The sequence below is a fragment of the Dermacentor variabilis genome, chromosome 2, assembly GCF_050947875.1.
Source record: "Dermacentor variabilis isolate Ectoservices chromosome 2, ASM5094787v1, whole genome shotgun sequence".
NCBI classification, from domain to species: Eukaryota; Metazoa; Arthropoda; class Arachnida; order Ixodida; family Ixodidae; genus Dermacentor; species Dermacentor variabilis.
In genome coordinates, this window is record NC_134569.1 from 76,786,436 (window position 1) to 76,811,856 (window position 25,421).

The following is a 25,421-nucleotide window of genomic DNA, read 5'->3' on the forward strand; positions in this document are numbered from 1 at the left end:
GAGGACGAGAACAGAAAGCACTTACGCATTGAAGAATGAACGGGAAAGGAAGCGTGCCGCCGCTTCTTTGAAGAAGCTTGAGCTTAAAAAAAAATACAAAGTATTGGCTGAAGCCGAGATGCAGGTGTCCCTCTAACCAATCCAAAATAAACTCTTCGAAGCTGTGAAACGCAGAACTGGGGCGTTGTGCGCGGGCTGAGAGTACGCAGAACACAGTACTTTTGGTAACAGCGCAAAGGGACTGACAAAAGGAAGAAACACGTAAACACGGGCACCCGTGTTGTCGTGTTTCTTCCCTTTGTGCGTGTCCCTTTGCACTGTTACCAAAAGTACGATGTGTCCTAACCGACTCGCCAACGTTGCTATCTTTCTTCATCATATGTCACTACAGTTGAGGTTGACGACTTACCAGCTGTTGAGAGAGAATCTCGCTTTTGACAAGTTCGCGCCTTATGCGAATAGGCTTGCTGTAGCTCATGTTCGAAAATATTTGCTTCTATATGCATATCCTTTTTATTCGTATTTGAGAATGTTCGACTCGGTTTTCACTGGGTTTTACCATTTTCTTCGAAAATATCTTATTCGGTGTGCATTTTACTGACCGCTCCCTTCTGTTTGCTTTTTGAATAAAATAAACGCTACTCGATCCTTACTATTCAAACTTTTTTATCGTGCTTACTAGAGTCTGAAAGCATTGGGCGACATACTGTCAGCCCGTCTTGACCTGAAACAAAGTTCTGTGCCAGGAAATTTTGCGAAAGCACTCGGGGAAGACCTGGAAAATTCATGGAGTTTAGGAATGTCAACTTGGTAGACACCCTGTTTGGGTTGGTGGCGCCATCTTGTGGTGTAGAGTTTAATTAGAGGGGACACAGTTATTATTGAGCTAACAATATATTATCTGCTGTAATAAAGTGTCAGCGGCGATTAAACTGGCACGAAGCAGTCCTTTTTTATATTGCTTAGACGAGAACAGCTGACAAAAAAAAATTGTACGTGTAAGACAAGTGTCACAATATGTAGCTGCCGGCGTTGTTACTGGTGTCTACATTTAGCCTAACCCGGCACTTTCGCAAAGTGTAGCTAAAGCTCTAATATCCACTAAAATTAATATTTCGCTCTTGGCTCATAGTTGTTTTATTCTGCAAGGCCTGAATATTAGCAGCTATCTTCATTATCACGTTACCGTACGCATTGAGCAACGCGCCGTTAAAACGTATTTGGTCAACTCTATTTAGTACCAGCACATGCATCAAGTCGACATTCTTTCACTTTCTTTCTTCTGGTGTTCTCTTTAGTCTGCTAAGCAAATTAGGAAACGAAGAAAAAAAATGCGGATCCCATGCACTGTAGGAATCGATGTAAGTGAAGCTTTCTGTGCTGTTTGCTTTGATTGACGATAATTAGCGGTGATGTTGACGGCGAATGTTTACTTTCTTCAACGTTTATAGTCTAACATGAGAGTGGTGAGTTGATGTTAAACGTTACCTTGCCTGCGCCACTGCTGCTTGTCTGCGTAGTACACCGAACACACAGGGGCAGGTGTTTGCCGGAGACGTTGTCCGCCATACTTCAAAACCTCTGAGAGAGTTGGGCATACTAGGCAATTGCCTCACATGGCACATCGCATCGTGGCAGGAGTAATAAATTTGAATTGCATTATGGAAGTGTATGTGCGAAAACCACAATCGGATTACGAGGCACGCCGTAGTTGCGGACTCCGGATTAATTTTGACACCGTGATGTTCTTTAACGTGCCCCTAAATCTAAGTGCACGAGCGTTTTTTTTTTATTATTTCGCCCCCGCCGAAATAGGCTGATGATGAAATGCGACTGTCACTGTCGGAATCAAACCCACGACCTCGAGCAATGCCATAGCCGCAAAGCTACCGCCGTGGGCACCGAAGTGTTGATTTGACGTGTGACTGCTTCCTAGACGTTACGGTGCGCTTTAATGCTGCTCTGCTTCTGCACGCCCTGCGTAAGTTGTCCGCTTGACAAATGCGCATGGTATTTATTTTTCAGCAATAGCAGGAACGTACCGTACCTTACACTTAAATTTAACCCGTTTGCCCGCAACTGCTGTCTAATCTATAGTAGTAGCGTTTTTTTTGTCGTCTCACATCACATTTTCCCTCGTCTCTCTCCCCCTCTCCGGAACTGCAAATGAAGAGTGGCACTCGTTTCGCGACTGCCATCGGTTTTACCCTTTCTATGCCTCCTCTCCCCCTTCTTCCTACCATTCCCTCTAGCTTCCCTCTGGACTTGCACATTAGTAGAAGAATAAGCGCTGCAGTTTCTGCAATGCTTTTGAGGGGTGTCACAGATATTTACAGCCTGTCAAGAGGCTAATGTGGAGACGCCCAGGGAGCTCCAGAGGGCATTGTGCACATTCGACGCGCCGCAAAGGTCCAGACGAGTTTCTCGCGCAGCCTTTTTTCTCTGCCGCGCTCCTGTCGTGCATACACACGCTCTGACTCCCCGCTCCCGCTCGACGCGGTGTGCCAGACAGCAGCAGCAGTGGTGGGAAAGGCGCAGGAAGAGGGAAAGAAAGCTTCGCTTTAAAATGTTGCCGCGGTGCAATATTAGAACACTTCGCTTGCAAACGAAAACTTATGAGTTAGCCGCGGGGCTTAGTTAAATACAGAAAAGCTTTAGCGTATATACGTGTCTGTGACTCGCGGTGTGCACGCCTGCGTAGATCGCAGCGAGTCGCCATTTCTAAAAAAAAAGTCCCCAATGCATATGTTACTTAGAGCGGCCAGATATATGCGTCCAAGGGAACAGCTACGATAGACTAGCCATCGTCCGATTTCAGTGTCGTCGCGCGCCCCCGCATTTCCCAGGCCCCTGAAAGGTCTGCTTTTCTATACTGCACAGTTGCCTCGTGGCGGAGCGCGTCGCATACAGAAGGCAGTTCAAGCGGCGCCCAAGAGCTCGTTTTTCGTTTTTCATCATGAAGAAAGAACTTCTACTGTCTTTGCGCTCATTTCTTATCTGATGCGCGCGCCTGTATTTCCCAAACCACTGAGCAGATTGCTATCCTGCACGGTACGGTTACCTGATGGAGGAGCGCGTCGCATACAGAGGCAGTACAAGCGGATCCCAAGAGCTTGTTTTTCGCTTTTCATGGTGAAGAAAGAACTTTTGTCGTCGCGCTCATTTCTTGGATGATGCGCGCGCCTGTATTTCCCAAACCACTGAGAGGCTTGCTTTCTTGCACTGCACAGTTATCTGGTGGCGGAGCATGTCGCATACAGAGGCAGTACAAGCGGATCCCAAGAGCTTGTTTTCGCTCTTCATGGTGAAAAAAACTTCTACTGTCCTTGCACTAATTTCTTAGCTGATGCAAGCGCCTGTATTTCTCAAATCACTGAGCAGATTGCTATCTTGCACGGTACAGTTGCCTGGTGGAGGAGCGCGTCGCATACAGAGGAAGTTCAAGCGGAGCGCAAGAAGTTGTTTTTCTCTTTTCATGGTGAAGAAATATCGAAATTCTACTGTCTTTGCGCTCGCTTCTTAGCTGATGCGCGCGCCTGTATTTCCCAAACCACTGAGATTTGCTTTCCTGCACGGTACAGTTGCCTGGTGGAGGAGCACGTCGCATACAGAAGGCAGTTCAAGTGGAGAGCTCGTTTTTCGCTTTTCATCGTGAAGAAAGATCGAACTTCTAATGTCTTTGCGCTCGCTTCTTAGCTGATGCGCGCGCCTGTATTTCCCAAACCACTGAGAGGTTTGCTTTCCTGCATAGTACAGTTGCCAGGTGGAGGAGCGCGTCGCATACAGAGGAAGTTCAAGCGGAGCGCAAGAAGTTGTTTTTCTCTTTTCATGCTGAAGAAATATCGAAATTCTACTGTCTTTGCGCTCGCTTCTTAGCTGATGCGCGCGCCTGTATTTCCCAAACCACTGAGATTTGCTTTCCTGCACGGTACAGTTGCCTGGTGGAGGAGCGCGTCGCATACAGAAGGCAGTTCAAGTGGAGCTCAAGAGCTCGTTTTTCGCTTTTCATCGTGAAGAAAGATCGAACTTCTACTGTCTTTGCGCTCGCTTCTTAGCTGATGCGCGCGCCTGTATTTCCCAAACCACTGAGATTTGCTTTCCTGCACGGTACAGTTGCCTGGTGGAGGAGCGCGTCGCATACAGAAGGCAGTTCAAGTGGAGCTCAAGAGCTCGTTTTTCGCTTTTCATCGTGAAGAAAGATCGAACTTCTACTGTCTTTGCGCTCGCTTCTTAGCTGATGCGCGCGCCTGTATTTCCCAAACCACTGAGAGGTTTGCTTTCCTGCATAGTACAGTTGCCAGGTGGAGGAGCGCTTCGCATACAGTAGGCAGTTCAAGCGGAGCCCAAGAGCTTGTTTTTCGCTTTTCATCGTGAACAAAGATCGAATTTCTACTGTCGTTGCACTCGCTTCTTAGCTGATGCGCGCGCCTGTATTTCCCAAACCACTGAGAAGTTTGCTTTCCTGCACAGTACAGTTGCCTGATGGAGGAATGTGTCGCATACAGAAGGCAGTTCAAGCGGAGCTCAAGAGTTTGTTTTTCACTTTTCATCGAGAAGAATTAAAGATCGAACTTCGACTGTCGTTGCGCTCGCTACTTAACTGATGTGCGCGCATTTCCCAAACCACTGAGAGGTTTGCTTTCCTTCACAGTACAGTTGCCTGGTGGAGGAGCGCGTCGCATACAGAAGGCAGTTCAAGCGCAGCCCAAGAGCTTGTTTTTCGCTTTTCAACGTAAACAAAGATCGAATTTCTACTGTCGTTGCACTCGCTTCTTAGCTGATGCGCGCGCCTGTATTTCCCAAAGCAATGAGACGTTTACTTTCTTGCACAGTACAGTTGACTTGTGGAGGAGCGCGTCGCATACAAAGGTAGTTTAAGTGGAGCCCGAGTGCCTGTTTTTATCTCTCCATCAAGTGAACAAAAATCGCTTATGGCTCATAACATACACTAAATGGGTTAATCTTGGTAGGCAATAAAATATCTCGAAGTTAATTTTCCACCGCGCAACTACTGACACAGGTACTTTTCAAGAAATATTCAACACGTGGCCGTTTGCGAATTTGGTTGCAATCGTGTAAAAACAAATTGTGAACGTATTGTCACAAGCCCATGCTCTCAAAAAAGCTCAGTAACGATGATTACCACTGTAAGCGAATAGCCGAACGTAAACGTTGGCGATTGGGGCTACGCTTAGCAGCATACCGGAGGCGTCCTTGCTCGGCACGCTGCCTTCGCAACGACGCGCTTTTGCGAGATTTTATAGCACTAATCCACGCAAACTACGAAACTCTACACCACTTGTTTTATATACGTAAGTGGACGACGAAGCTGCTAGAACACTCACACCACTACATATATATATATATATATATATATATATATATATATATAATCATAGAGGGATGTCGAAGCGTATAGAAAGCTATTCGCTTCATTAAAGACATAATGCGCTTGCATTTGTTGCAGTGTTAATGCGATGCGCTAACCACGTGTGGCGGAAAATCAGGCTTCGGCGTCCCCGTCCTGAGTCCGGCACCGGACATCGCTTCGGCAAAACGAATTCCGAACCACGCGTACCCAACCACTCTTCTACCATAAAAGTTGCTCATACCCTGTCTTTCATTCTTTACAAAGTTATTCCTCAGAATTTTGTAAATGTTCGAAACAAATGCAACTAAAAAGAAAGCACCGACAGCGCATACCTTTTATGTTAGCTCTTCTCATACTAAAATATTAAAAATTGGAGGACGCTTAAGCTTCGCCTTCAAGAGTGGAACGCGACAGCGTTCACGTCGACCCGCCAAGGGGTGTAAGACAATGGGCTACGGCGCAGCGACTACGCGCCCCGCATCAGACGCGGTGAGCGTCGAGCAACGCAGCGTTCCGCGCGACAACGAAATGTGCGCCTGAGCAAGCGACGCACGCCTCAGCCGCGTTCACTAGAGGCGCTTTTGTACCGCTTTGAAGCCTCTAACTCGTGGCTCAGTGGTAACGTCTCCGTCTCACACTCCGGAGACCCTGGTTCGATTCCCACCCAGCCCATCTTGGAAGTTGCTTTTTATTTATGAAGTGCCTGCCGTGATTTATCGCTCACGGCCAACGCCGCGGACGCCGACGACACCGGCTTTTCTGCGACACCAGCTCCTTAACGCTATCGCGTTAAAATTGCGAAACAATAACGGTAGATTGACTCACGCAAGTGGCCGCGTTTCTGTCAGAAAGCTTGCCTTCGTGCATGCGTTCGGCGCCAGCGTTTGCCGGTAAACGTTACGGTTACATAAGCTGCAGTTGCCGCGAAGCATGAAAAGCAGTCAGGGGTCTTTGAATGCTATCGCGTTGCACTCCTCCCAACTTTTTAGGTAGCGTTTTTGTTTTATTGCGTACCGCCGCTGGAGCTCACTCCCACAGCCGCCGAAGCGGGAGAAGGCGCGGCGGGAGAGGAAGCTGTCGCAAGCACTGTGGCGTTGCTCTCTCACTTAGGTAAGATACGCCTTCGAATGAAACGCACAAGATAGTCAAAGCTATTACATTTGAAAATTTAAGCAACGCTAATGTTTTCCTGTACTGGCAGTTACACAGGCACTAATTGTAGAGTTTATATACGTGCCAAAACCACGATACCTTTATGATGTGGTGGTTCTGAAAAAAAAGAACAAAAAAAAAGAAAACACTGGCATGATATCGTGGTTATGCGAAAGAAAAATCTTGTTTCAAACAATTAATAAATATGGTATAGTTGATGTTCTATTATAGTTCACTGTTCTTGCCACATACACTTGCTTTTGTTGAAATTGCTGTCGAGTCTCATTACCCGTGCAGTCGCCCGCTGGTGCTCATTTGGACCATCTTCATTACTACTATACCGGTTACAATATGGAATATCGGCCAGTTTGCGGTGATTACGATATTAATTTCAAAGAAGCACCGTTGCATTAGATTTCTTTATCGTTACTGCTGGCGCTTTATTACGGCTTTACGAGTGATTAAAATACGCTTAGACAACGTTCACTCAGTCTACTGGAGCAGCTATTTAGTGAATGTTAATGTATGTTTTTGGCATGACCGGTCCTTAGACGCGATAAACACACGGATAAATCAAAAGCTGAAACAGGCAATACAGAAAAGAGAGGCGAGTTTTCGACATTGATATCACCAAAATTCAATGTACTTGAGAATGAACTTTCTCTCAGCGACAGTCGCTGAACATGCGGTGGAAAAAAAAAAGTGGTCACATAAGATAAAGAACAAGACAAGCCTCAACCAACTTTTCGAACCGGCTAAGGCTTCTGTTCGGCCAATGTTTATCAGCTAGTCTCCACCTTTTTGCGTCTATAGTACTTGTTCATAAGGTTGTTTGACAACGGTAGCACAGAAAAAATTCTAGTCCATTGAATTTTTGCGATGTCAATATCAAATACATTTTTTTACAGCGATACCTGTCATGAGCTTACTATCTTCCAGTAATTTTGACGTCCACCGGAGTATGTCGCTGTAATCAGAGGATGTTTTGTTAGAATTTTAAAGAAGAAAATCAGGCAGAACCCATTTCACGATGAATGTCGACGTCAATGCGTTTGGCATTGAAGCAATTTAGTAACTCACGGTATTGCCACCGCCGAAGTGATTCACGATATGGCGTGTGCTGCAGCCGGGCTCCTGTCACGTTTCCCTCTGGATACGCTGTGCCATCTAGAGGCGTCGCCGCGAAGTCAGCGCGTGTCTGAACGTGTATGACACGGGTTTAATTTCACGCAACACAGGAGAAAAAAAATTCAAGGCCATTCCGCCCTGGTAAGAAAACTTGTAGTAAAGACTTTGTTGTATCACTCATTGTTACTTTGTAACGACGGTCACAATGGCTCTGTGGTCGCTATGATAACACTGATCTTCATACTCGCAACCCCCAAACACATTCTTTGATAATGTCAAATTGACGCATACGCGCCGCTGAGTGGTCGGTTGGGCCGCATCGGTGTGGCATCGTAAGCCATGTATACGACTGCAACACGAAATTCGTAAACCACTTCCTTTTCGTATCCTGGCAAATCTACGTTGAAACCACCGACGACCACAGGGGTAGTGTCATCGCAACTAACCCTCGCAAAGTGAGTAGCCATGAACCTTAAGGGGCTACGAGCAACTGCATTTTTTGCTTGCTTACGGGGTTATGAGCCATTGAAGATGATACTTTGTGTGCGGGCACGAAAATTATTTGGTACCCTAGCCATATACAGCTCCGCTGTAAAAGATTGGCATTGGAGAGCGGCACATACCCAGTGCGTATTGCAGGACCTTTAATGAAGTTTATCCAATCCAACACCCAGTAACCTAAGTTGGCATTAAAGAGGTTCATTGAAAAGCGGTACATGCCCAGTGACCAAATTTGGCGTGAAAGAGTTCCACCGCATGAAGAGCGACACATACCGAGAGTCACATACCCAGTGACCCAAGGTGGTCCGACGGTTGGTTTCGAACACAGCTCCCTCAGCACAGCAGCCAGATGCTCTCCATTAGGCCGTGGACTATCCGACCACCGAAGGGCATGCAGACAGATAGATAGGTAGATGGATGGATGCATGGATGGATGGATGGATGGATGGATGGATGGATGGATGGATGGATGGATGGATGGATGGATGGATGGATAGATAGATAGATAGATAGATAGATAGATAGATAGATAGATAGATAGATAGATAGATAGATAGATAGATAGATAGACAGATAGGGGAAAGTGCGTGAGGTATCCAGTGCCCAATGAAGATTAAACTCTGGGCCTACAGAGCCAGTCGAAGATAACATTCAGTCACAGCTGATGCTGCAGAAAAGAATACTGCGCCTGGACAATACTGGGCTTGGCTTATGCGCACGTTAAAGTAATTAGGATGACGCTACGCGCTCTGCAGCTAATCCATAACCTAGCACCGTGCTGAAAGAATATTTAAGCCAGTAGCAAGAAGCGAAAGACAGGATAGAAAATAAGAGGAAGAAAGAATCGTGTTTCTGCGATTCACCCCTTTTCGTTTTCTTTTTTTAATGCAATTGGCATTCTTCGGGAACTCTCTGTTTGTCCGTATATAACCTCTTTCACGCCAACTTGAGTCACTGCATAATTGACGGTTTAATGCAGGGGTTTCCAAATATTTTGGCCTTGGGAGAACCGAACCTGGCATTCTTAGAGTTGCGTGCAAACTCCCCTCCCATACATCATTCCCGCACCAATATGCTAATCGACGGCCTCCCGATGAATCATTTGAACGGCGATAAAAAGAGGGCAAAAGAAGTGCACGAATTATTGAATCAATTAAACATGGTAATCAGTGCGTGGCTTAGTGCCAATTCAGCCTGAGGTTGCTTGTGCAGTCGACGTACTTGCGATTGAAAACTCTACGTAGCACTATCCTTGTAGACTACGCCGACGTAATATCGTAATACGTCGCAAACGAATCAACACGCCGCTAGATTTGAAAGCGCCTTTCAGCTTGCAGGACATACGAGTTCATTCTCATTCAGACCACCACGCGAGCACGAATGAAACGCGCCCAGCGCGAGCACCGTGGGCCTCCTAAACGCACAGCAATGTGTCTGTCGCGATATGGTCTTTCTCGCGAATACTACCGAAGTGAGATGTGGCGTGTGGTTGTTTTGTTAATTCAAACTCTAATGTAAAAATTAATTGAAGAGGGGATGGGGTCGGGTTCTATTTGGCCGCTGGCGGAACCTAAAATCCCTAGATTTTCCGTTTTTTTTAAAGCAGAAAATATGTAGGGAGATTAGCGAAACCTAGTTTGGGAACACCTAGTCGAATGGGTTGAGCATCGGGCTGCTATGGTGAAGGAACCGAGTTTAAAGCCAGCCGCTGGACTAACTTGAGTGACTGAGTATGCGCCCTTGGATATGTGCCGCTCTACAATGAACATCTTTAACGCCAACTTGGGTTATTGGGTATGTGCCACCCCCCACCCCCCCACTCTTCAATGACACACACACACACAAAAAAAAAAAGAAAATCATTAGCCATTCCACTCTGTGAAGGTGGATGACCAACAAAGCTTTTTAGCACGCGACAATTTTGAAGAAACGTACGAACACATTTATTGTCCTGATCGGTGACCACGATAGGCACGCACACTAATTCTCATATCACCTCTGTTACTATATTAATTAATCATACTCGCGTTGTTAAGAACGGCCGGCTGCAGTGCAAGTTTTGCTGGTCTGTTGCAACAGTGGCGGCAACTCTCCTGGAGCCGCAAACCTCTAGCCACGGCGTGACCAAGTCGACTGTGTGTGAACAATACGTGCGTCCTCGACTCTCCGTCGCTGGAGCCGAGTTTGACGAAGTCGCCATTGTGACTAAACGGGCTCGGCGGACCAACTATTGTTACTGAGCCCACGGGAACGTCTACTGAGACCCCTTCCCACGCGCCGACCAAAACGCCAAACAATGCGCAGCCGGCGGGCGCGCTGCAGCTCGGGGAATAAATGCCCCTACGGTGCCGGGTCGTCTCCCCTACGGTGCCTCATCTCCCCTACGGTGCATCGTTTCCCCTACGGTGCTTGGACGGCCGTTTCCGTCACCTGGGTATCGGGGGAGGACCGAGTGTTTATTAATAAACCGCTGTTGTGCGGCTGCTCAGGACACTCTCTCTCAAGCAGTCATGTTAGACTGATGTTCCGATGCCATTTCTCTCCCTCTACTTTCATTCCCTATCCCACTGTGCAGCGCGGTTAAGGTGTCCTCTGCTGAGAGACAGTTACTGCGCTGCACTTTACCCCAACTTTTCCTTCCCATCAACTAGAATCTCCTTCTCTCTCTCAAGCAGTCATGTTAGACTGATATAAATACTGTAAATAAACCCATATTCCTCGTTCTCGATGAGAAGGAGTCCTTCCCTTCATCAACGTCCTCAGCGTGGATAAGTTGGACAACGGCATGGGCCAGCTACCTTCTAATTCATGCCCGACTCCAATCTTGACAACGATCACGAGCGATGGGATTGAACCCCCAATGATAGCGTAGTCCGAACCCCGAGGAGCCGGAGGATGCTATGATAGACGCGTGACGTTTTGACGGCACCGCCACTAAGGGTGAGCGGAAGGAAACTAGATACGCAAGCACTTGGAACGCCGACAAGGAGAGGGCGGTGCGAACGTAGACATGCCCGACGTGTGTCGGCCTTTTGGGCTAAGATCCGACCATCACTACGTGACACTATGTGCTTAGTAACTCAGGGGACCAACTGCAGTGCATGCTCACTGACCTGGAGACGCAAAGCCGAAGGGTGGGTCTAAAAATTAATCTGCAGAAAACTAAAGTAATGTTTAACAGTCTCGGAAGAGAACAGCAGTTTACGATAGGTAGTGAGGCACTGGGAGTGGTAAGGGAATACATCTACTTAGGACAGGTATATAGTGACTGCGGATCCGGATCATGAGACTGAAATAATCAGAAGAATAAGAATGGGCTGGGGTGCGTTTGGCATGCATCTTCAGATCATGAAGAGCAGGTTGCCGTTATCCCTGTGTCTTACCAGTACTCACGTACGGGGCAGAAACCTGGAGGCTTACGAAAAGGGTTCTTTTTAAATTGAGGACGACGCAACGAGCTATGGAAAGAATGATAGGTGTAACGTTAAGGGATAAGAAAAGAGCAGATTGGGTGAGGGAACAAACGCGAGTTAATGATATCTTAGTTGAAATCAAGAAAAAGAAATGGGCATGGGCAGGACATGTAATGAGAAGGGAAGATAACCGATGGTCATTAAGAGTTACGGAATGGATTCCAAGGGAAGGGAAGCGTAGCAGAGGGCGGCAGAAAGTTAGGTGGGCGGATGAGATTAAGAAGTTTGCAGGGACAACATGGCCACAAGTAGTACATGACCGGGGTAGTTGGAGAAGTATGGGAGATGCCTTTGCCCTGCAGTGGGCGTAACCAGGCTGATGATGATGATGACGTGACACATCATTAGCCCTATGGACACTATACCTTGAACAATGAGCACTTTTGTCATTTTCTGTTTACATTTACACTTCATATTTTTGTTTGGTTTGTTCTTACCCTTATATATTTAGCATTCCTAAAAACACCTCTGTTCTTACCTTTGTGCTTGGGACCTCTTTGGGAACCAGGCGTGACAGGGGTAGTAGTTCAGGGGCGCGTTAAAGGTCCCGGAGCTCACCACCCGTAGTCCACATGCGTATGTGCCATTGCACTTGGACCCTTTCTACACTATCAGCAGGATCGGCGCACATTATTGCGTACGGAGTCCTACAGAACTTACCGGCGCAGGGCGGAATCGAACCCGCGTCAAACACACACACACAAACACACACACACACACACACACACACACACACACACACACACACACACACACACACACACACACACACACACACACACACACACACACACACACACACACACACACGTGGCGTCTGAATACTGACACGCGCAACTCGCAAGCTGCGTGCCGCCGCCGCTACATGGCGCAGCGTCCAGAGCGAAGCGCGAGGGAGGAGCCCGGCTGCAGCACACGACTCATCGCGACTGGTTTTGGCAGTGGCAATACGGTGTGTCAGTACATCGCTTCAATGTTAATTGCACTAACGTCGGCAGTCATCCCGAGGTGATTTCTGCCGTAATCTTTTTTAAACTCGCACATTTATTCATTGCAATATCTATTTATATGTATATACTTCACATCTATATATTTTACCTTCACAAGTTCCAGTTATTAATCTCGTTTCAGTTTAGTTTCCTCCAAATTATTATTATTATTAACGCATTAGCATTCTTTGGCTACTTAAGACACTTGAGTATCTATCTATCTATCTATCTATCTATCTATCTATCTATCTATCTATCTATCTATCTATCTATCTATCTATCTATCTATCTATCTATCTATCTTAGCCGACCTAGTGACCAAAGTTGTTTACTAGCTTGGGCCACCGTGTATGTATGTGCTCGTGGTCATGATACCGTCGTGTTCGTTCCAACTTTGTCATCCAACTCACGTCACGCCGTCGTCGTCAGGCTGTCGTCGTACAATCGCTATTTCAGAAACGTCATCCTATTGTCGTCATACTGCCGTCGTTCCACCGACACCATTCAATCGTTTCTTTTTCTCTCATAGTGGGTCCTTTTAGCTGAATGGTATATGACACAAATAATTAAGGTGGCCTGGAAACACCGGGGATGTAACATTCAACAGCGTGCGGTGCACTTTATTCCTTGTACCAGCGGAACGCCACTGCGCAGGTGCAGCCTTTCCGTTTAAAATTATCCTTTCAATTGAGGCTTCTTGCAGCTGTCAGCTGCACGTTCTTCGTAGTGCTCAGGCAGTGGCGGAGCGTTGGAAGCGCCGCGACACGTTTAACGGCGGTCGCCTGCTGCGGCGGCGGGTGGCCCGCCAAGTCGCTTTGCAGCTGTGGCTACTTCTTCTTGGACAGAGTGCGCTGCTTCTCGGCGTGCTCGACCACGTTCTCGCTGACGGGCAGGCCCTTGCGCCTGCGCACGGCGTTCATGTACTTGCGGGCCCGGTTCTCCGTGTCGGCCTTCTCCCCGAAGTGCGCGTACTCTTCCTCGGTCGACGGCACCCAGAAGGGGTCCACGTCCACGAGCTGAACAGAGGGGAAAACGAAAGTCAGTGCAGCAAGGTGGTGCAATAGCAGCGTGCTTCTGCTCACGCTCTAGCGCTTCAACTGAAACTGTACGTTGTGATATAGACTGTTTAGAAACTTTTGACATGAAACTCCGTCAAACGAACCATGTAGCAATAAATGGTTCCCATTTAGTTTTTGCAGATAGTTGGGACGTATTCCATTTCCAGCCCAGCGCGCAATTCATGACGCATGTATTTCCACAAGGGCCTGTAGAGACTCGTGCGCGTAACAGCATGCACGAAGATTTGAATTAACATCGCTTGAAACACGTATCGCCGAAGCTCGCCCGTCGATTGACGCGGCGCTATTTGTAGAAGAGCGCGCTAAAAAACGGTTCCCCTTTGGGTCTCGTACCATTGTTATAGTTACTGGGATCTTTTTGAATCTTTGACGCGGCGTGCCAAAAGGAAGATGCCCGTTAAGTATGTAGCATTGCCTTCGAGACATCATCTGTGTGTTGACAGAAGCACGTTTCACCGCGCGACATTCCGGCGACCGAATTAACATTAATTTCGCGGAAAAAGTTTATGTATAGGTGACTTCGCCACACAGTCTGATATTTAGGCGAACAATGCGACTGTTGTGTGGCGAACTATATATATATATATATATATATATATATATATATATATATATATATATATATATATATATATATATATATATATACTGCACTTTGATGTGAGCTAGGGCGGATGCATTGTCTGCGAAGCAATTTCGTTTCATTTTTTCCCCACCACAGACCTCTGCTCCGAGAACTTGTCTTTGTAGCTATAGCTGGTGGCGCGCACGCACCCAACGACAACAACGTTCGCGATTAAAGGGACATTAAACAGAACAAGATGTTTGAGCAGCACTAGCACATAACCCTTCTTACAACAACGCTAATGAAGTCACTCCTACCATGAGAAGGTGCTTAAGCCACAAACGGTGCGAAAACGAAAGAAGCGTGGCGAACATGGAGGAAGGGAAAAGTTACGAAAGAGCAACGTCACGCAGCCAGCCTTGGCAAGCGAACGTTCCGTGACGCCAGTCCCTTTACTCAGTGTCGGCCCGGCACGTGACCTCTTGCGTCACGATCACGGAGCAAGAATCGAGATTTGCCGTCATGAAGGAACTGTTTCCTGGCTCCATGCGAATGGACATCGAAAAAAAAGAAAAGTACTAAAACCTACGGCGTGCTCTGACGTATCCTCCGTGCTCTGACGTTTTCACAACGTGTTGGGACGACACTCTTGGCTTTAATCGCATTGCGTGATGCTCCCTCCTGAATAGGTGACGTCTCACTTACGTACCCGGCTGAGGCTTCGGCACGAAAGTCAAAAGATTTAGCTTAATTGACTTCCTGTTCTAATAATGGAACCTATTACGGCGAAATTAATGAAAACATAGTTGTGATGGAATACACTATCAGTATTAACTAGTTTAGTGTTTCCCTTTAGTGTCATGTTAAGGGGTCGCGAGTCCGCTTTTCAAATGGGTGTTGCCAATGCCACACGCCCGATACCTGAGCGGAGAAAATACAAACGAGAATGGCGGAGAAAAGAGACGGCGAATTGTTTTCTTTCGGGAGCGTTACGGGAAAGCAGACGGTGCGCGCACCCGTAATACGCATGCATGCAGGTCTCTCGCATTGCCCAAGGCACGCATTAGCGGCTTGCGCAAGGCGAGTCACGCGCACAACACCTCCCGCGCGTTACCGCAACCGCTGAAGTTCTCGAAACGCGCGCGGCGTCGCGATACGCCCACGTGCTTATAGGCCTTTATTCGTTCGCCGTAAACAAGTGACAGCTGCTGGAGTGAGAGTCAAAGACCTCGTTTCGCAGAGCGCCTTATGCAAACGGTCGCGTACGCGTTAATTACTACGGCGCTCCTCGGAGTTGAAAACCGAGAAGGTGCGAACGATTTTAACTGTATATAGGCACGTGCGCTCCACCTTCTTCGGCAGTTAATGCAACAGGTTTCAAATTGGCGTCCAAAGTGCTGTGCTTATATACAGCTGACAAAGCAGTTAAAGAAACTGTGAGAGGCACATCATAGCTCATCTGCAAAATGGGAGTCATTCCCGAACGGTTTCAAAGAGCGTCGCTGAGATTTCTTCGGACGGGCCCCCACTGAGGGAATCAATGCACTAAACAGCCTCGGAGAAACGCTGGAACGCCACCGTCGTATGAGTTGCACTAGCACCAGCTTTCTCCTGACGGTGAGATCACCGACGGAACGACGTCTGATTCTGAAGTACGGTCGTGCAGATTTAGAAGGGTAGAACAGACGCGTTACAGGTTGACGCAACTACGCGCAAACGTATATAAGAAAACGTAAGTACAGTGGCAGCGGCTCAGCTACTTAATCTTCAAGCGCTCCGAGGTTGCACATTCGCTGACCGGATTCTCAGTATGCCATGTGACCCTCTATTGTGCCAACGGCCAACGACCGCTTAGGTCAGTGCTCTCGCAATGGCATTCAACTGTGCCAGTTCTAGTGGCTGCAGGCCGAAACTCCGTCAAATATCACCTTTACAGAACGTGGAAGCCGAAACGCATATGGCGTCATCGTGTAGGCATGCCGAAAACGTACTACGCATAAGAGCACACCCCGGTGAGTATAGACAGCTTCGTGCCACGCCGCGATGGCTCCCAACGGCTCTCGGCCGTTTTTCAGCTCTTGTCGGGAATTCCGGCACAAGCGGGCGGTAATCGCTTCCGGCGGCAGTCGTCATCACATGGTCATTACACTATAGCTACACGGAGCAGCGTCTGGAAAGGCGCTGGTTCGTGCAAACATCACAGCGGCTGCGACTATGTACTTCGTCCACACTCGACGAGTTCAGCGCGGACATGCGTGAGAAGCTGCGCATGGGATGATCGGACGGGTTTACCTGCACGGGCGCAAGTGCACGATCTATACGTTAGTGACCGCTCCGCGAACATTTCTGGGCGCATGTTTATTCATAACTTCGTGCAGGGCAACGAAGCCTACTTTAAATTTGTTACGCATGTTTATTGCGGAGATAGCTATAGAAAAATGACGCACTTTTCAGACCGAACAAAAGTCCAGCTGCATAGCTTTTCCGAAGCTCGGTGAACCATTGCAGGTTACAAAACTCACAACACTGCGAGATTGCAGCTGTCCGCTCGAGTTCAGTCCGTATACGGGAGGCCAGCGCTATGATGGACACGAATTTGGTTACCAGGGATTGTCGTTTGCAGTTTGAAAACGCACGCACGCACGCACGCACGCACGCACGCACGCACGCACGCACGCACACACACACACACACACACACACACACACACACACACACACACACACACACACACACACACACACACACACACACACACACACACACACACACACACACACACACACACACACACACACACACACACACACACACACACACACACGAGCATTCTTCGCGAATAGAAAGGGACATAAAGAAAAGTGATTTAAAGTCTTACTGATTAGTTTTTCCTTGCGATCACTGTGGGCGCTCCTCATCCGATTTATAAGCCGAGTCTTTGGCAGCAGTGCCTATTCCATTGAAGTGCTCAGAAAGTTACTATTATTTTTTAAATAAATTAAATCGCGAGCACGGGAAACATTGGCATCGCGTGCAACGTCGGCTATATCGTGCAAGCTATACATATCAGCACGGGTCCCATCCAAAGGAACAATAAAAGCGAACGAGTGATAAAAAGCGGGAGCGCGTTGACGAATCCGCAGGATAAGCCCGATATTTCGTGCACCGTATGCACGGTGTGTATGTTCTCTCCGATTCGCTTATAAGTAGACCCCACGGGATGCTCCAGCAAAGGAACGACATGGCGTCACCTCCCAGTGGCTGAAGACGAGCTGCGGGTTGGCCAGTCCCGAGGTCTGCTTGCGTATCTCGTTGGCGAACTGCATGCTCTCCACCACGGGCAGCACGGCCGTCACCTGGAACATCTGCGAGCCCTCGCGCAGGTCACCGCCCAGCACGCGGCCGTGACGCCGGCCCAGCACCGCGTACATCTTGCCTGCGCAAAGAGGAGGCCACACGTTGTACACGAGGCGCGCTGACGCGTTCGATGCAATGAGCGTCGGCACAGCAGGCGCTTGTAGCGCTCACGTACATGTCGATTCGTCGGCTCGGAGGAACCTGCAGCAACTTGTTAGTACTATGCGGTGTACGGTGTAAATTCGACATTAATACGGGGGAAATAAACAGTCCATGTTCTGTCTATAAAGCAAATTCTTACGCATTAATTGTATCATAGCCCGCACAAGCCCCGTCCAAGCTAAAGCTGCTGTATACCGAGTGCTTCGCTATGAACGAGTAAGGTTGCCAACTCTAGAATGGATGAAGTCGGGACGCAAAGGGGTGGAGGGGGGTGGCGGACGAGGACTGACCCTGTCAGTGCCAGAAGCTGCCAATCTGTATATGTGCATCAAAGTCGAACGATTCTTTTTTGGCCCTACCGTGTCATGATTTGCAGCAAGAAAGGTACACTCTGTATTTATAGTTGCATGACAAACACTGCTATCCGTGTGGATGGAGCAGTAATAGACTGTTAAGGTTTAGGGCACAAACCAGAACTCGACGCACGGCAAAAAGAAACCCCTTTTATGTTTATGACAATGCAACAGAAGACCAAAAATAAGAATGTGCTACCGCGCTTTCAGGCATTGTAAAAAGGAAATCTGTTCTATTTAATGATATCCAGTAGAAGAAAAAGCAAAAGTCAGGACATTTGGCCATCTCGAATAGATCAAATACGGACACGGGACATTCACTCAAAAGTCGAGACTGTCCAGCTAAATCTGCTGCAAAGGAACGCAAAACAAAAATTCAAATGAAAAAAAGAAAGTTAAGCGGAGACATATAATATTTTTCGTGTCCTGAAATCTCTAGCACGTGTAAGCGAGTTAATTTATAGGAGTTTTAATTAATTGTTAGTAACGATAAACTTTGATCGATGTGTCTGGAACATTCTTGCTGCAGCACTCCAAACGAACTCTCGCGAAGGTTCTCGTTCCTCTTGGTTTGTCTCGAACATCCCGTAAAGTCAAGAAATACGCATATTTTATTTTTTATTTTTGTTTTCATTTCCGGAATAGTCCTATCGCTCTTTGCAGTGACCTTCAGTGTCCCATGAGGAGACGTACGACGACATCTCTTGCCTAAGTATGGAATTATTCTCTCTAATGCTTGCGGCGACGGCAGGCACGCTATAACACAGAAAGCGGGTTAACAGTCGACGAATGCTTTGCATTACGTCGCCCGTACACGTAGTCCATAACAGTGGCTGTTTCTTACACTAACACCAACGTAAAACGAAGAGATAGGTTCACAGGAAGATGGAGGTTTGAAGTGATTACCCGAGGTCGAACAAGCAATGTCGATGAAGCCAACGTTTCGACAAGGGGACTTGCCTCCATCAGGGCTGAGTTTGCTGCTCTGACGGAGACGAGTCCCCTCGTCGAAACTTTTACTTCAGCGTTCCTGTTCGACCACTGCTTAACACCAATGCATAGAAATGTGTAACTGAAATTGCAAAAGTAGTAGTAGTGAAAACTTTATTGAAAATCCCCGGCGATTTGGGCGGGGTGGGGCCATAAGCACTCCAGCCTAGGTGACGGCCTCGAGTCCTTAGACTCGGGCGGCTTCCTCGGCGTGCCGGACGGCCCACAGTTGATCGGCGAGGTCGTGGCTGAGCAGGGCCGCCTCCCAACGCGCCCCTCGGTTCGAGACTGCCATTTCTATCCCGTTCGTCGGGAACTCCTGCTGCTGGCTACCGGCACATGCCCACAGCATGTGCTGCAGCGTCGCTCTGGCTCCGCACGCTTTACAGTCGTCGGACGGATAAATGTCGGGGTAGCAGAGGTGAAGGATCGCCGGGTTAGGATATGTGTGTGTCTGCAATTGCCTCCAGGCAACCGCCTGTTTCTTGTTTAGTAAAAGGCAAATTTTCTATGCTGTTGTGGGACCGACATCGCCAGCCGTAAGCGAAAATTCTTGATACCAGTGATATCGCCAAAATATCCCTTACTTATACCAGCTCACCCCGCCAGTTGCCTCAGCTCGCATGTAATGACGTAATGCATAGGGCCTTAGGACAAATGAATGAATGAATGAATGAATGAATGAATGAATGAATGAATGAATGAATGGATGAATGAATGAATGAATATACATGGGCTGAGTAATAAAAAGCACTGAGTTTTCTGAACAGGATTACTTTTAAACCGCTTATTTCACCGCGATAAAGGAGCGGAGATGTGGGATATCTTGGACCGGTGCAGGGAGCTTGTTCGCTGTAGTTCTACAGCTGATTTTCTGCAGTTAATGTTTTTTTTCTTCTCTGAGGCAATATGGAGCGAGCGCAGGAAAACACACATGTCATGCCTTGTTATTCGACAGACGACGCGCCTGTACTACACAAGGTATATCTCGGGCGCGCCGCAGAAAGCGGCCGTGGTTTGAGATCGAAACGTGGCGACACAATTGGGATCGCAGCTGACGATATGCAACGAACGATAAAAATTGCACGTAAGTGCGCGCTTCACCACTATGCACCAGGAAGCCGTCAGCATTTAGGCGTATAATCGCTTCGTCTTCGATCACGCTTTCTTCAAAGAGAGGCTGCTTGGTTACTGCTTTCCCAACAGCGCACTTACGCTACCAAAAAAAGTTGACTCAAGAACTGTTTTCCGTTAGATGAAATGCTAACTACTATTGGACTCCTTTTACACGCGCCATTATAGCAAAACAAGGCAAAGGGAGATGGTATACATATACCCATCGCGTAAGCCGATTTCATTCCAAGCGTTCGTGTTTTCTTCGAAACTGACACCCATAAGCCGTAACTTCTCAACCTCCGCAACCTATGGCAAGCATTCAAGGAACGGCGAAGTCACACTTGCGTGGTCATATATGTAACGGACTGAAACCTCATACATTGCGTTTTGTGAGTCGCGTGTTGTTCGTGTGTGACTATATTTAACGCAGTGCGCCCAGAAACACGATGTATCCATGCGAACACCGGCTGCCAAGTGGGACTGGCACTATCCCAACTACATATCTTGCAAGCCAAGTGGCAACACCCAGGACGCCGGCGGCTAACATGTGTGCGCGTTACGCACGCATAGTCCGTGCGAAGCGATCGCTCAAATGCCTGCACATTTCATACGTGCCAGCAGTTTAACAAGCAATTGCAGAATGTAACGGGTCACTAAGAAAATTCATGACTGATGCTCGCATGCCTTTGAAAAAACCTGGCATCCTAGCGAGTCCGGCCGTCTAAGTGATCATATCCGCACTAATGGCGTCGAATTGAGAACGCTCAAATTGCTCCGACACGTCAAGAAGAAAACAGACCAGATCGCCTGGGGCGCTTCCCAGAACGCCACAATGGTTGCAAACACGAAGCGCAATCTCCTAATTCACTACACGCACCAAGGATTCAGAGAAAAACGCGACGCGATTGTGCAATGCGCACCCACAACAAGCACGCCACGCCGAGTTCAGCCAAGCGCGAAGCGACGAATGGGCTCAGGTTCAAAGAGAGAGGGCGCGTCGATTTCACGATCGAGTAAGGTGTCGAAATGCGCGGACAAGTCTATGAGGCGCCCGAGAGCCGACCGTGCAGACGGCTGGCATTAGGCGCCGCCTGTCTGACGTACGGTCTGCGTCATGCTTAACGCGAACGCGAATCGTACCACGCGGAGCCGATTTCGCGCCACTTACGACCAATGATGATTCACATGAAAGGAGCGGCGCTTACGTCTTTGACAGCCACTACTCCCAACATGCGGTCTGCGGCTTCCGACGCGTCGCCGAACTGTCTGTCGAAAATAATGGCGCATGACAAAACGTGCAAGACACGCGTTGGCGCGCTACGAAAGCGGCGTCCATGTAAGAAAACGAACAATTTCGCAAGGCAAGTAACACTCATTACATATGCTTCTACAGCGAATTTCTTTCCATGGCTCTTACGGCCGTTTTCCCGGTACGACGGTGGTCGGACTTGGGGGAGGGAAGGTTAGGAAACGCGTCGAGGGAAAGCCGCGTGGTCTCGGCGTCAAGGAAAAAGGAGGCGGGGGTCGGGATTGTCGCTTGGTCGCTCGCTGGCTGGCTCCCTTGCTCGTTCGTTCGGGCTATTCGCTTACATTGACAACGATCATCGATGGTTTCTATTTCACCGCTAAATCTGACTGTGCCTACGTGCTCTCACTGCTCTGAATGTACATGGATTTATTCGTGAAGTTCCGCGATTTATTAGCGTCATTAAATCGTATTAAGATCGCTGATTCGCGTGTGTGTAGCTGTGATTGTGCTACTTATGGTGGCCCGTGGCTTCGTCAAGCTATCGATCTCGGGCAGTTTTTTTCAGCTCGTCTCCAGCATCACGTATGTGCTTTAGATGCAAAATGAATGCACTACTCTCAGTTCACTGCACTGGCTGAGCCAACGTTCGCACATGCTGGCGGCGCGCGCAGGATATAGCGCTCCATTTCCATCCAGAATGTTTTAGCATGGAGCTCCAGGACGGTGGTCACAAGATATCAAAACTACTTGGAAGGGTGGCGACATGCTTGTTTAAGCAGTAAAAAAAATTAAGGCGTTATAGCGTAAGGACGACCGATAAAAAAGAAGGGGCCTCAATGTTTTAAAGGATTCGTTTGTTACAAGTAAGTAAAGGTGCAGTCGTCGTCCTAACTTTTGAAGGCGCAACGAATGCCCATGTGATCGGGCCGACTCGTCGGTGCGTGTGAACAGTCGGCTCCCGTAGAAGTTTTGAAGTTTCGGCGTGCCTCGCCGTGGGGGTCATTGCCCCCTGCTCTTTCTTGAAACCAAGGTGGCTGCCCGACTGGGGCGCCACCGCAGCGAGTCGAATCTCCGTTCTTACCTCCGCCAAGCCGAGCTCACAACAGTTTAATTTGTGATTGTGGCGTGGTTTTTCTTAAGACCATACAGAATTCTGAAAAATCACTTGCGGCATATAGCTTAATTTTAGTCCTTGAGCGGGATTATTCGAAGCAGTGACCATTACTGGCACGAAAAATCGAAATGCGTAATCGACTAATTAATAAAATATTAACTACTTAACTTAATCAATTACATTACGGTACATTTTGTCATATACAAATTGTAACCGGTGAGCCTGCTCGACATATCCACTCGGGAAAAGCTATACGGTTTCTAGATATTCGCCGTGAAACTTGCGGTAAAAAAAATATGCAGATCCCACGCACCGTGGGAATCGATGTAAGCGAAGCTTTGTCTGCTGTTTGCGTTCATTGAGGTTATTTGACGGTGATATATTGACGGCATACGAAAGTCGTGGCGGTATGTTAAATGTTACCTTGCCTGCTCCGCTTGTGTTTGTTGTTCTTGCTCCGCTCGACGCTTTATGCGAGCCTTCATCTCGTCGGCAGTAAGTGCACGTCTCGGCGCCATTCTGGGTTGTATCGTTGTAGCTCACAAAACTGCCTCCTCTCTTTCTCTATTCCCTCGCTAACATTCTCCCCACCTCCTCCCTCTACCGTGGTTGCTGTTGCGGGTGAGCCCGGAGACAAGCGCGGCAGTTCCTGCACAGCATTTCTAAGGCCTAGTTAGGCGTCCAGATGGCATTTTGCAGATGCAACGCGGCGTAAATCATGACACGAACTTCTCTGGTCGTCTTTGTGGCACACTGCCGTCATGTACTAACGCGATAGCGTTAAGGGCCCCGTGTGGCAGAAAATCCGGTGTCGACGCCGCGGGCGTCGCTCTGCGAATAATCACTCTGAACTACAACCGCGCAGGCCCTTCCCGTGGCGCATAGCTTGTCTTACATTCTTTACAAAGTTATTCCTCGGAATTCTGAGAATGACAGCTCGTAAACAAATGTCATGAAACAAAATACCGACAGAGCATGCCTTTTATGTTTTGTGACATGGCCACGTCTCGACCACGTCCCGACAAGGCCGGCGCTAGTGGCGTGCCTCTCAACTACGCCCTGGGAAGGTATTCTGTAAGAGTCCGCTAGTGGACTCTTACTAGTGGACTCTTACATTTCGGCCATTCCTGATTGGCTAGGGCCGCTCGTCTCCTCCTCGCTAGTAAGCTTCATCCAATCAGCAGCGGCCGAAATGGACAGTCCACTAGGTGGACTGTCCAGAGAACAGCATTCCCTCTCTACAGCGCCGGTTGCCGCAGCAGCAAGGCCCAGCAGCAAGGCCCAGCAACAGATTCCACGACTCGTGCGGTGGGTTCGTAACTTTTGACAAATACCTAAGTAATGGAGAGCCATAGATTTGGGTTTCGACAGAAAGCGACTAAACACAGGACGAGGAGGAGGATAAAGGAGAGAGAAGGGGGAGGGAGAGGGATTACAGCCATCAGAGCGCTGACCGCTGCGTGGTGACGTAAGGAGGGGGGGGGGGGGGGGGCTACGCGTCGCGTACATCGGAGCTGCACCCATAACTTCACCCTGCAGCCTCGAGCAACTGCTCCCTCAGGAGGCACGCGCGCATATCTGCCACAGCCAGCCTGCTGGTCGCCCGTGTGGGCGTGGCTCCCGGCCAGTTTTTTCCGAGGCCCCGCGCAGCACTCGGCAGCCTAGCTGGCGCACGACGCCACGCTTCAGGCACGCGCGCGAGGTTGTTATTCGGCGCGGCGCATACGGAAAAAAAAGAAAAAAGAAAAACGAATGCAAGCGTGGAGGGAGAGAACCGATACACGACGCGTGCGCCGCACCACTAATCGCGCCACAACTTTACCCGCCGGCCAAGTCAAGAGAAGCGCGCCGGATGCGCAGCGGCGATTCGCGGAACGATTTCGAGGGGCCCTCGCTCGCCGCAGCGGAGCAGAATAAAATTACATAAAAGCGAAATAAAAGAAAGCACGCACACACCAGCACGGCCCGTGTGGACGGTGAACCACTTGAGCCGCAACCACCACTCTCCGCCCGCCGCGGGTGTAGCACGCACAAGGGCAGGGGCCGAGTGTGGCACGCGCCCCTCCGCCGCCGTATACACCGCAGGACGAGGCTGCGTGGTGGAGGCGACGGGTGGTGGTGCGGCCTCGCCACCGCTTCCCGGAAGACTTGGCTTCCCAAAGAAGGCGAGCGCGTAAGCTCTCATCTGAGTCGAAATGAAGCAGCGCTAAATGCAAGCGCGCAAAAAAATCATTCGATCAGTCACACGACTATGCGCATACATCCACAAGCTTCGAACGAGTTTCCTACAGATGTCCAACAGACAGCGTCGGCACTCTCTTTCTGACGCTGTCGTCCGATGGAAAGGACGTTTTTTTTTTTTTAATATATGGGGTTTTACGTGCCAAAACCACTTTCTGATTATGAGGCACGCCGTAGTGGAGGACTCCGGAAATTTAGACCACCTGGGGTTCTTTAACGTGCACCTAAATCTACGTACACGGGTGTTTTCGCATTTCGCCCCCATCGAAATGCGGCCGCCGTGGCCGGGATTCGATCCCGCGACCTCGTGCTCAGTAGCCTAACACCATAGCCACTGAGCAACCACGGCGGGTGACGGTTTTGACGGCGTCCGATTCAGCCGTTAGACCAGTCGAACCAGCAATCGCATCGAGCAGATGACATGGAGTTCTAACAACCTTCAGGCGTGCCCCGTATCGGAAGTCATGTCGTATACCATTTGTCTCCTGCTGCCTAAAGAAATCGGCGGATCACTAACGTGTGTCTTGGGGAATCGCTGATAGGCGACGCTTTTCTAGCAGTTTAATTAAATGCTTTCCCTT

The 25,421-nt window shown here is 48.7% G+C and overlaps 1 protein-coding gene across 2 annotated transcripts in view; it reads right to left on the bottom strand.

The window, feature by feature from the left end:
• Positions 1-13,208: 13,208 nt before the first annotated feature.
• The window catches only part of LOC142572134 (elongation factor-like GTPase 1), a 156,062-nt gene continuing 143,849 nt past the window's right edge, over positions 13,209-25,421 (bottom strand). For both annotated transcript variants that reach the window (XM_075681024.1, XM_075681023.1), the window contains exons 19-20: positions 17,510-17,694; positions 13,209-13,630 (exon numbers count right to left, since the gene is read on the bottom strand). In XM_075681024.1, the coding sequence (XP_075537139.1) occupies positions 13,442-13,630; positions 17,510-17,694 (374 nt within the window). In that variant the 3' untranslated portion in view covers positions 13,209-13,441. The remainder of the gene's footprint in view (positions 13,631-17,509; positions 17,695-25,421) is intronic.